The sequence below is a fragment of the Triticum aestivum genome, chromosome 5B (genome assembly GCF_018294505.1).
Source record: "Triticum aestivum cultivar Chinese Spring chromosome 5B, IWGSC CS RefSeq v2.1, whole genome shotgun sequence".
Classification (NCBI taxonomy): domain Eukaryota; kingdom Viridiplantae; phylum Streptophyta; class Magnoliopsida; order Poales; family Poaceae; genus Triticum; species Triticum aestivum.
In genome coordinates, this window is record NC_057807.1 from 331,110,208 (window position 1) to 331,120,116 (window position 9,909).

At 51.0% G+C, this 9,909-nt stretch overlaps 1 protein-coding gene across 1 annotated transcript; it reads right to left on the bottom strand.

The window, feature by feature from the left end:
* Window positions 1-6,730: 6,730 nt before the first annotated feature.
* Window positions 6,731-8,179, bottom strand: LOC123111699 (uncharacterized). Its single transcript, XM_044532547.1, has 2 exons — window positions 7,295-8,179; window positions 6,731-7,207 (listed from the first exon to the last, which is right to left on the bottom strand). The coding sequence occupies exons 1-2, from the start codon at window positions 7,830-7,832 to the stop codon at window positions 7,098-7,100; spliced, it is 648 nt and encodes a 215-aa protein (XP_044388482.1). The 5' UTR covers window positions 7,833-8,179; the 3' UTR covers window positions 6,731-7,097.
* Window positions 8,180-9,909: the final 1,730 nt, after the last annotated feature.

The window sequence follows — 9,909 nt, forward strand, 5'->3', positions numbered from 1 at the left end:
AAGGAGGGAACTTACAGATGCAGAGTTGCAGCGGAGATCCGTCACGTGTTTCTGGTCAAGTCAGGGTGATGCAGCGGCCTGAGTTGGTGAGGACAAGGAGATCCGCGACGGCGGAGCTCGAGCGGGAGTGAAACAGCGAGAGGAGGAAGACGGCTGAAGGAGGAGAATGAAAAAGACCTAGGTCGTGCCTATTTATAAGGAAAGGCTGACTGGGAAGGCGCGAGAAACGAGGAGGCAAGGCATCATTATCCAATGACTCCGACGCCTCAGTTTTCGGAACGGTCTGTAAAGACAGAGATCCGTTGGAAGATATGGCGGATTAAAAAATGAATTTAACTAAGGATGACGTCATGACGAGCTAACACGGATCCAGAAGATGACGTCATGGCGTGTTAAAAAACCTTTTACACAAGCAGAAGGCTGAAGGTTTATTTTTTAAGGTATGATAAGATTGACATGAAGATGGCGGTTCAAATCAATCTAGGGCCTAATGTTGGGGATATAACTATTTGTGTAAGCCGCCCAGGAGGGGCCGGGTTACGCAAAGGAGGACTCACCAGAAAGAAGCCCAAGACCCAGCATGAAGATGGCAGTTCAATGGAGAGCCTAAAGCCCACCGACGACTGGAGGCCCGTTGTAGTAAACCGCCAGAATGGCATGACTTGTATTGTAAGGTAGATTAAGCTAGTCACCGAGCCGGATACTGTTTATAAGTCGTCCGGGACTCTGTAAGCAAGAGGAAGCCAACCCGTGTATATAAGGGGGCGAACCGCTGGTGGCTAAGGGTAAGAAACAACTCATCGAGAACCGGGCATAGCGTATCTCGCTCCCTGGTCATCGAAACATCAAGCAATACCAACCCAACTAGACGTAGGCCTTACCTTCATCGTAAGGGGCCGAACTAGTATAAACCTCTCGTGTCTCTTGTCCTGATTAACCCCTTCAAGCTTCCTAGTTGCGATGGCTCCGCGATTAAGTCCTTTCACTAGGACATCTGACATGACAATTCCACGACATCCCCCGAAGACAAACTCTGTTGAGAAGAGCTATTCGCCGGACTACAAAAAACGAAGTCCTGGTTATGGATCTCGAGTAACATCTCACCTTCAAATTAATGAATGACTTACGGCTCGTTGGAGGGCTGGCCCGTTGGTGGGCACGATGTGGTAAGGGCGCCCGTCGCGGTAGAGCCCCTTGGTGATGTTTTTTCCCTTGCTTGGGCGTCTCCGCCTCCAAATCTTCGGAGGCGGCCCTCTTCTTCCCACGTGGGGAGGAGGCTTTGACCTTCCCTTCCCGACTATCCTCCATAGGAGGGTTAGCGGTTTTCCCGGTCTAGATGTGTAGCGCGTGAAGTTCGGCTTCACTGCCCTTTCCTTCATCCTTCTCTGAAGGGATTTTGCTGAGCGCCCGGTCCGGCATCTTTGCAATGGTGGGACCAGACGAGCCTTCAGGAAGTGGTGCCGGACACCTGATTCTCTTCGCCTTGTCAAGCCATCCCTGGCCGCAAAGGGAGTGTTAGAATAATAATCATGATAAATATAAATGGAGTGTCCAGCTTTAAGGTTACTTACTTGGGCATCTAGGCGATTGCAGCTTAGGCCCGCATCCTCGATGGTGTGCGGACACTTTGCTTGTGGTCCAAAGAATAATTTACACATTCCTTTGAGCGTCAGTCCGAAGAAGTGCTTAATAGTCCGCGGACCTTCCGGATTAAACTCCCACATACCGAGAGGCCGACGTTTGCACGGCAATATCCGCCGGACTAGCATTACTTGAATTATGTTGACAAGATTTATGTCCCTCCTAATAAGCTCCCGGATGCGATTCTGCAGTTCTGGTACATCGCCAGCAGGCCCATAACTCCGTCCCACATCGGTCCAAGACGCCAACTGTGATGGAGGGCCTGAGCGAAACTCGGGCAGCTACCAACTTTGTGCCTCTGGGAGCGGTGACATAGAACCATCTCCGTTGCCATACGTCGGACACTTCCGAAAAAGAACCCTCTGGCCATGGGGCATCGGTGTTCCTGCTTATTATGGCGCCTCCGCACTCCGCATGTTGCCCCTCGATCACCTTCGGCTTCACATTGAAGGTCTTTAGCCATAAGCCGAAGTGTGGGTTGACGTGGAGAAAAGCCTCGCACACGATAATGAAAGACGAGATATGGAGGATGGCGTCTGGAGCCAGATCATGGAAATCCAAGCCATAGTAGAACATAAGCCCCCTCAAAAAGGGGTCGAGGGTGAGGCCTAGGCCTCGGAGGAAGTGAGGAGTAAACACGACGCTCTCATTGGGCTCCGGCATGGGGATGACTTGCCCCGGAGCAGGAAGCCTGTGCTGGATATCAGCAGTCAGGTATCCAACCTCCCTCAGCTTCGCAATATCCTCCTCCTGAGTCGAGGAGGCCACCCACCGGCCTGCTGCGTCAGATTCGGACATACTGGAGGATCTGGGGTGTTGGAGCTTAGGTCTTGAGTGATGGAGCTGGAGGTGCGAGAAGGAGCAGGAGAGGTGGAAACGAGGCGTAGGCCTTGACCCCTTTATAAAGGGGATGAATACCAAGAGTACTCAGCGTGACCGCTTGAGACTTATCTAAAAAGAAAGACGGAATTATACCAACAGTCGTCGTGGGGTCGCATATGCCCATATTGATGAAAGATCCCGTATTAAGAGGGACACGATCTCTGCTTTGGCAGGACGTGCCGGTAAAACCGCCTCGCAACGCGACTCGGGGTGAAGCAAGAAACGCTGGTTCCTGTTGGACCAGGTCACGATGCAAGGGCATGATGTATGAAGATTGCCAGCAGAATGGATTTATGCTAAGGGTGTGTGAAGATCATCTTGCAGATCCGGACACAACCTACGTGTTCGATAATCACCTTGGAGTATTTGGAGGAGGAACCCGCCTTGCAATGCCGAAGACAAGACTGCGTGCCGGACTCATCGTCATTGAAGCCTGGTTCAGGGGCTACTAAGGGAGTCCTGGATAAGGGGGTATCCGGACAGCCGGACTGTATCCATCGTCTGGACTATAGAAGCGTCAAGATACAAGATTCAAGACTTTGGCTCGTGTCCGGATGGGACTCTCCTTTGCGTGGAAGACAAGCTTGGCGATCCGGATATTATGTTTCCTTCCTTGTAACCGACTCCATGTAAACCCTAGCTCTCCGGTGTCTATATAAACCAGAGAGCATGGTCCTTAGAAGACCGATCACAATTACAATCATACCATCATAGGCTAGCTCATAGGGTTTAGCCTCTATGATCTCGTGGTAGATCTACTCTTGTATTCCACATATCTTCAATATTAATCAAGCAGGAAGTAGGGTTTTACCTCCATCGAGAGGGCCCGAACCTGGGTAAACATTGTGTCCCTCGCTTCCTGTTACCATCAGCCTAAGACACACAGATCGGGACCCTCTACTCGAGATCCACCGGTTTTGACACCGACAGGGACCTTGCTAGGGTTTTGAGCAAGGGAGGGTGTGTGTGTGTGCGCGTGCGCGCGCCCGAGGAGGTTTTGGTGTGTGTGTGTGTGCGGAGGGGGGCGGGGGTGTGTTTGAGGAAATGACGTGGGTATTGAAAATTTTACAATGCAGGAGTCAAACGCGGGAGTGAAATGTCATGGCTACTCAAAATTTTGATGATAGCGCATCGCACATGGTCCGAAGATAACAACCGGGTGTTATGAAACAGAAAAACCCTTGAGGCGGGCAGATATTTTCTAGGGGCAGGCGGGATTGGGAACACGAAACATCGCACACGATCCGGAGATAACAACCGTGTGTTATGAAACACAAAAACCCTCCTCGAGGTGGGAAGATATTTTCAAGGGATGCAGGTGGGATTGGGAAGAAGAACCAGCGCACACGGTCTGGAGATAACAACCGTGTGTTATGAAACATAAAAACCCTCGAGGCAGGCAGATATTTTTGAGAGGGGGAGCCTCGTGGAGCCCAATGTACTATGCGGATGTGTGCATGATAGGGGCACCAGCATGGCATGCAGTTAGTTTGAGTGAACCGTGTCTGTTGTGTAATCCGACTTGTCTAATGTTCACAAATTTGGCGAAAAATGACGCGGGAGAGGGTCAGAACACGAACACACTTGCGTGTGGACCAAATTTATATGTATGAAAAGGGTGGTTTGATTTTCAAATACCAAATGCAACTTCGATGTCGCACCTATCTCACAAAGCGCATGATATTGCTTGCCTCCCCCCTCGTGTCGGCACGATGGGAATCCTAAGCTACGAATGCATGCCCCCCAACCCAGACTTGCCTAGCAAAGTGCAAAGTAGCTAGCAGCACCCCCTCCCTCGTGTCGGCACGAAGGGAATCCTAAGCTATGAATGGATGCCCCCCAACCATGGTTTACCTAGCAAACCGTGAAGTACCTAGAAGCCCCCCTCGTGTCGGCATGAAGGGAATCCTAAGCTATGAATGCATGCCCCCCCAACTGAGGCTCACCTAGCAAAGTGCGAAGAAGCTAGCAGCCCCCTTCTCCCTCGCGTCGGCACGAAGGGAATCCTAATCTATGAATGGATGCCCCCCAACCGTGGTTCATTTAGCAAAGTGCGAAGTAGCTAGCAGCCCCCCTCGTGTCGGCACGAAGGGAATCCTAAGCTATGATGCCCCCCCCCCCCAATCGAGGTTCACGTAGCAAAATGCAAAGTAGCAGCCCCCCCCCCACACACACATACACTTTTAAGTCCGCGGGCCAGAGAGGCATCTCACCAAGATTGATCGTAAAACGGACCAAGAACTATCCACCTTGGTTGTATAACCTTTCTCTTGTTCCTGGTCAAAGTGATGGTCGTCCATGCGACCCCAGATAGCTAGGCTAGCTCGCCAATAATCACGCAAGTAGCTAGTCCCCGAGGACAACCACTGCATGCGTGTGGCCTAAACATATGTATGGACCAGGTGTGTTTTTTAGTTTATTGTCGCACCGTGATTTCAAACTAGAAATCCCCACATTGAGTGAGGGTTAGGTTGATGATGCATATGTATGTTACACCACACGTCAAGCCGATGACGAGGATTTATGCATGCATGCGTGCATAGTATATGCGCTCAAACTTTATTAGGTGTGAATCTCACCATGACCTATACTACGATAACACGAACCAAATGAAGAATCCGCCATGGTAACCTATCTTGTTGTCGGTCAAGGTGATCCTGGATGTCCACGCAGGCCCACAAATATATAGTCTTGTCGTCAATAACCACGCGAGGGAGTGTATCATTCGAAGACAACCACTACATGCGTCTATTCTGCTAATATTAGCAGAATAACTATTCTGATAACACTTCCGCACTGCACGCTCAACGCAAGTGCACGTCATTGTTTGAACAAAGTGTGCTGCACAACTCAAGCGAGTGAATTTCGTGTCAAAAAAATTGCACGCGTTATTTTTTGGTACTGTTTTCGCTCTAGTTTTTTAACCGCTTATCGGAACGACGCGTATAATATATCACTGGAAAGCTATGGATTAGGCGCAACTTCACCATGTTGAACACTTTTCGAGATTCCTCGCAGTAGAGCAGTTTTAAAAACAGTGCGGCCGATGACGAGTGGGAGTGAGCATATTTTCGTGATTTTTTCTAAACCGCTCATTGGAATAAAGCAAATGATACGCCGTTGGAAAGATATCGTCGAGGCGCATCTTTTTCATATCTATTATTTTTTCTAATTCGTTACGGTTTAAGAGCAGTTTCAAATTTACTAAATCACGGAATTGCGTTTTTTTTTTATTTTTTTTCAATTTTCGATACTGTTTTAGCTCCATTTTTGAACCGTTTGTCGAAACGAGACGTATGATACACCGTTGGAAAGCTACGGACAAGGCGCAACTTTCATATGTTGGAATATTTTTTAGATTCCTTACAGTTTTTAGTTAATTTTGAAAATCGTGCAGCTGACAACGAGAGACAGCGACCATTTTTCGCGAAATTTTTACAATTCGCTTGTCGGAATGATCCAAACAATATGCCGTTGGAAAGATATTGCCGAGACACAACATTTTTATGTAGAACGCTCTCTCTAATTCCTTACGGTTTAAGAGCAGTTTTGAAATTACCAAAATGCGGATACTTTGTTTTTCGCGACACCAAAATCGACGAGTGTACTGCATCAGACAGAAAAATGCACTGCTTCAGACTAAAAACCGCACTGCATCGGATGAGCAAGCGCACTTCATGATTTCTTTTGTCGGACGTAAAAATTTTCAAGACGAGTGAGTGAATCGCGCTTCACGTCGAACATAAGTGAACCGCAACAATATGAAGAAGTGAACCTCATTATTGTATGGAGAAGTGAATCTCATTATTATTTTTGTCGTTTACATGACATTTTTTTGCACTTCACAATGGTAGGTAGTGAACCACGACATATACCAAAAGTGAACCGCATTACTTTTTTTATTTTGCCTATTTTTTTGCGTTTTTACTTTTTGGGTCTAAGTGAACCGCAAGACTCTTGAAAATGAGCCGCAAGCACTCTTGAAAGTGAACCGCGCTACTCTTTTTTAGTACTTTAAACTTCTTCAACAAACACAACATAAACATTTGCAAATACATTTTTTTAATGAAGTGTACTACAAAGTCCTTCGGAGCGGACTTTTTTAAAGACCGGAGTGCACTGCATTTTTCTTTTTCTTTTTCTCTACAGAGTTTTAATTTTCCCGTAGTGCACTGCATTTTTAAAAATGAAATATGCACTGCAGGGATGAGGCGATCGGACTACATTTTTTGTTTGCACGCTACACATTACACATCGCGTTGGGACTGCATGGTCACGGCATCGGCTTCCCCACTCGCGAGAAAGGACTGCATAAGTGTTTCTTCATACACATTCATTTTTACGGAGCGAACCACATAAATTTTTGCCGGACTACACTGCAAGTGTGCTCGCTGCCAGACTGCACTGCAAGCACGCTTGCCATAGGACACCACCAGGAGGTGTGTTGACCAGCGACTCCCCAATCTGATGGGAGAGGGAGAAGGAGCTCACCAGCGAGGAAGAAGCTCGGCCGACAGCTAACGAGGAACTAGATCCTGATCTAGATTGAGGTGGGACAGAGGCAACTAGGTGGATCAGGGCACGGCGGCCCTGGAGGAGGTTGAAGGGGTGGCGCAGGTGTGGTGGCGCTCCATCGGCCAGTGCCGCCCTGAACTGTAAGAGCTCGCCGCACCAAACCGATGACCTGCGAGTAATCCATGATTACAGTGACACAAAAATTTCAAAAAATAAAACACAACCGTGAATTGAACTGCACGTCTCTCGCGCTGACCTGCATGTAAACACCAAAACGCACAATCGCCAAGTGGACAACATGCGTGCAGAGTGTGCACCGCCGGCGACGTGCTGCAGCAGTGAGCCAGCTGAACTTCATTGTGGCAACAACGAAGCTTCACGGGGGAGGCGCCAAAACACCAACGCTGGTGTAGGGGGAGGAAGATGGGATCACGAAGGGGTTTCTCCGGTCGATGCAGGATGCGGTGAGGCTGCGGAAGGCGGCCAGCTAGCACGCTGCAGCGGATCTGGCTGACAGCGATTGGATCCGACGGGAGAAGCCCGGCAACAGCCGGATCCTCAGCACCTCCTCTGCTCGCCGACCCCGCCCGTGAAGTTCCCTCGTTCACGGCGCGGCAGAGCCCGTCCTCGCCCCGGGACGGACCAGAATGAGGAAGAAGGGGCGCGGTGGGGGGATCCGATGGTGGCGGCTCGACATGTCGCGGATCTCGCGGGATTAGGGAGGGTCGCAGCGGGCAGGGCCGGGGCCAGCCGTTGCGGGGCGGCGCAGGGGCCGGGGCCTTGGAGGTCGGCATTGCGGGGCGGCGCGGGGGGTCGAAGCCGTGGAGGCCGGCGTCATGGGGCGGGGCCGTGGGAGGCCGGTCGAGGAAGTGAGGGGGTCGCTGCGGCCTGGATCCGGCGCTGGGAGGTGACCGGGGTGGGGGAAGGCAAGGAGGTTGGTGTCGTGGTGTGGTGGGTGGGGCAGGGGCGCAGGAGATGGCGTCGGTTGGTGGGGTGGGGGAAGGGAGGGAGGTGGTGCCGTGGTGGAGGAAGGCAGGGAGGTTGGTGCCGTGGTGTGGTGGGGGTGGAAACGAAGAAGGTGGGTGGGTACGAGGAGATGCGGGAGGAGTGGTGGTGGACCTGCTTCGGGTGTTATCAGACCTTATTCTGCTAACAGCACGCTTATTCTGCTAACACCCGAGTACTGCCCCGCAGCCGCGAAGTAAACTGCAGCAAAAGCCCACCTCCCTCGGCTCATCCCCATACCCACACCCACCTCCTGCACGATACCCACTTGCCCCCTCTCCCCCGATCCAAACCACCACCTACCCTCCACCTTACAACGCAGCCACACGGCCCATTGTAGTCCACTTCCACGGGCGCCGCAGCCGGATCCCCACCCCAGGCCGCTGCCACGCCGCCCTGTCCTCCGTCCACCTTCCGCCGCGGCGCCCCCAACCCCTCCCCGCCCCGGCCCGGTCGGTCCTCCCTCCACCTATGCCGCCGCCTTGCCCGACGACCTTCTGCCTCCTCCGCAGGTTCGCTGGCCCACCACCAGTGTGCTTTCCCCCTCCTCCGCCACTCTCCTCTCCTAGCCGCCCCCCCAGACATGCGCGACAGTGGCGCTGGTACTGCGCGGGCGGGAGAGATGTAGGAACTCCACATCGACGTCGTTGCCTCTGCCCTCTCCCGGCCTCGTCGACCATCCCCTCGCCTCGATCTCCGTCAACGACGAGGAACAGGCAGTATGGAGACTGTGGCTATGCAGCTCGGAGGCGCACGTAATGTGATTCAGTGCTCGCGCGCTTCCAGCCTTGGGCGTTTCTTTTTGCGAGCGGATGCAGATTCATCATCGTGGCTTGCAGATGCAGTTCGGGCGGCTTCAGTTCTTTCAGATGCAATTCAGCGGCTCGCAGTTTGCTACCACAAGTTGTGCACGTGCTCGTGGGGTCTAAAGCAGTGCGAGAGGGAGGAAACAAGGTTTGCTCATAAATTAATTTTCATTGCATCAGCTGCTCACACCGAAATCGGTTGAGCAAATTCTAGTTTTGTTTACCTGTCGATCAGTGCTACTGTATTATATTACATGGCTCAAGTCGAAGTGTACAAATGGGCCGTATTGCTTTGCCAAGAGTGACATCGTTGACACATTGTGTTTTCCTTGGGTACTACTATATTATCTAGTCCAAACAAGAGGCAGAAGACAAGAGCAGGTGGCAAAGAGTCTCTCTGCTTGACTAAGCGTGCGCGTAAAAAATGGAGCTCTAGGCGGATCTCGGACTTAATTCGGATGTCTAGCGGCATGAAGCTCGGTTGTGCGTGCGTGCGGCTCGGCCAGCTCGTTCGTGCAATTTGCTTGATGCAACTGTGGTGTTCTGTGTTCAAAAACAGTAAAAAAATACATCGACGCTTGCAATGCACTTCGTCGTGGTGTGAAGTTTCCTGTGTCGCCATTGCAGTGTGGTTGCCCGTCTGTTTAGAAGTAAAAACGTGAGTGTGGTCGTGTACAAATCATGCAATCCGCTTACATGTTTGATGCATTGCCGTTTTTAGTGTGTAGAAGTGCGTTTTTCTATCTCAAAGAAGCTGACTTTTCATTATATGTAGTTCATTCGCTCAGTCCGTGTGGTGCAATCGCCCGATCTACGCATACAAAAAAAATTAAGTTTGGAAAAAACTCACGCGGTTTTACTCTCGGTAGTGTCGTGGCCTGTTTATGGTAGTCTCGGGGTTCACTTTTCATAGTATTGCGGTTCACCAATGCTCGACATGAAGTGCGCTCCACCTCGTTTGGGAAATTTACGTACCACAAAAAAAATTATGCAGTGCACTTGCCGGTCTGACGAAGTGCGGTTTTTCGTCTGAAGCAGTGCGTTCTTCTTTCCCGTCCGA

Coding starts and splice junctions, on each gene's coding strand:
- LOC123111699 (XM_044532547.1), bottom strand. CDS start 7,832: ATGCCGACCTCCAAGGCCCCGGCCCCTGCGCCGCCCCGCAACGGCTGG. Junction 7,208..7,294: donor GTTTTGGTGTTTACATGCAG/GTCAGCGCGAGA, acceptor GATTACTCGCAG/GTCATCGGTTTGGTGCGGCG.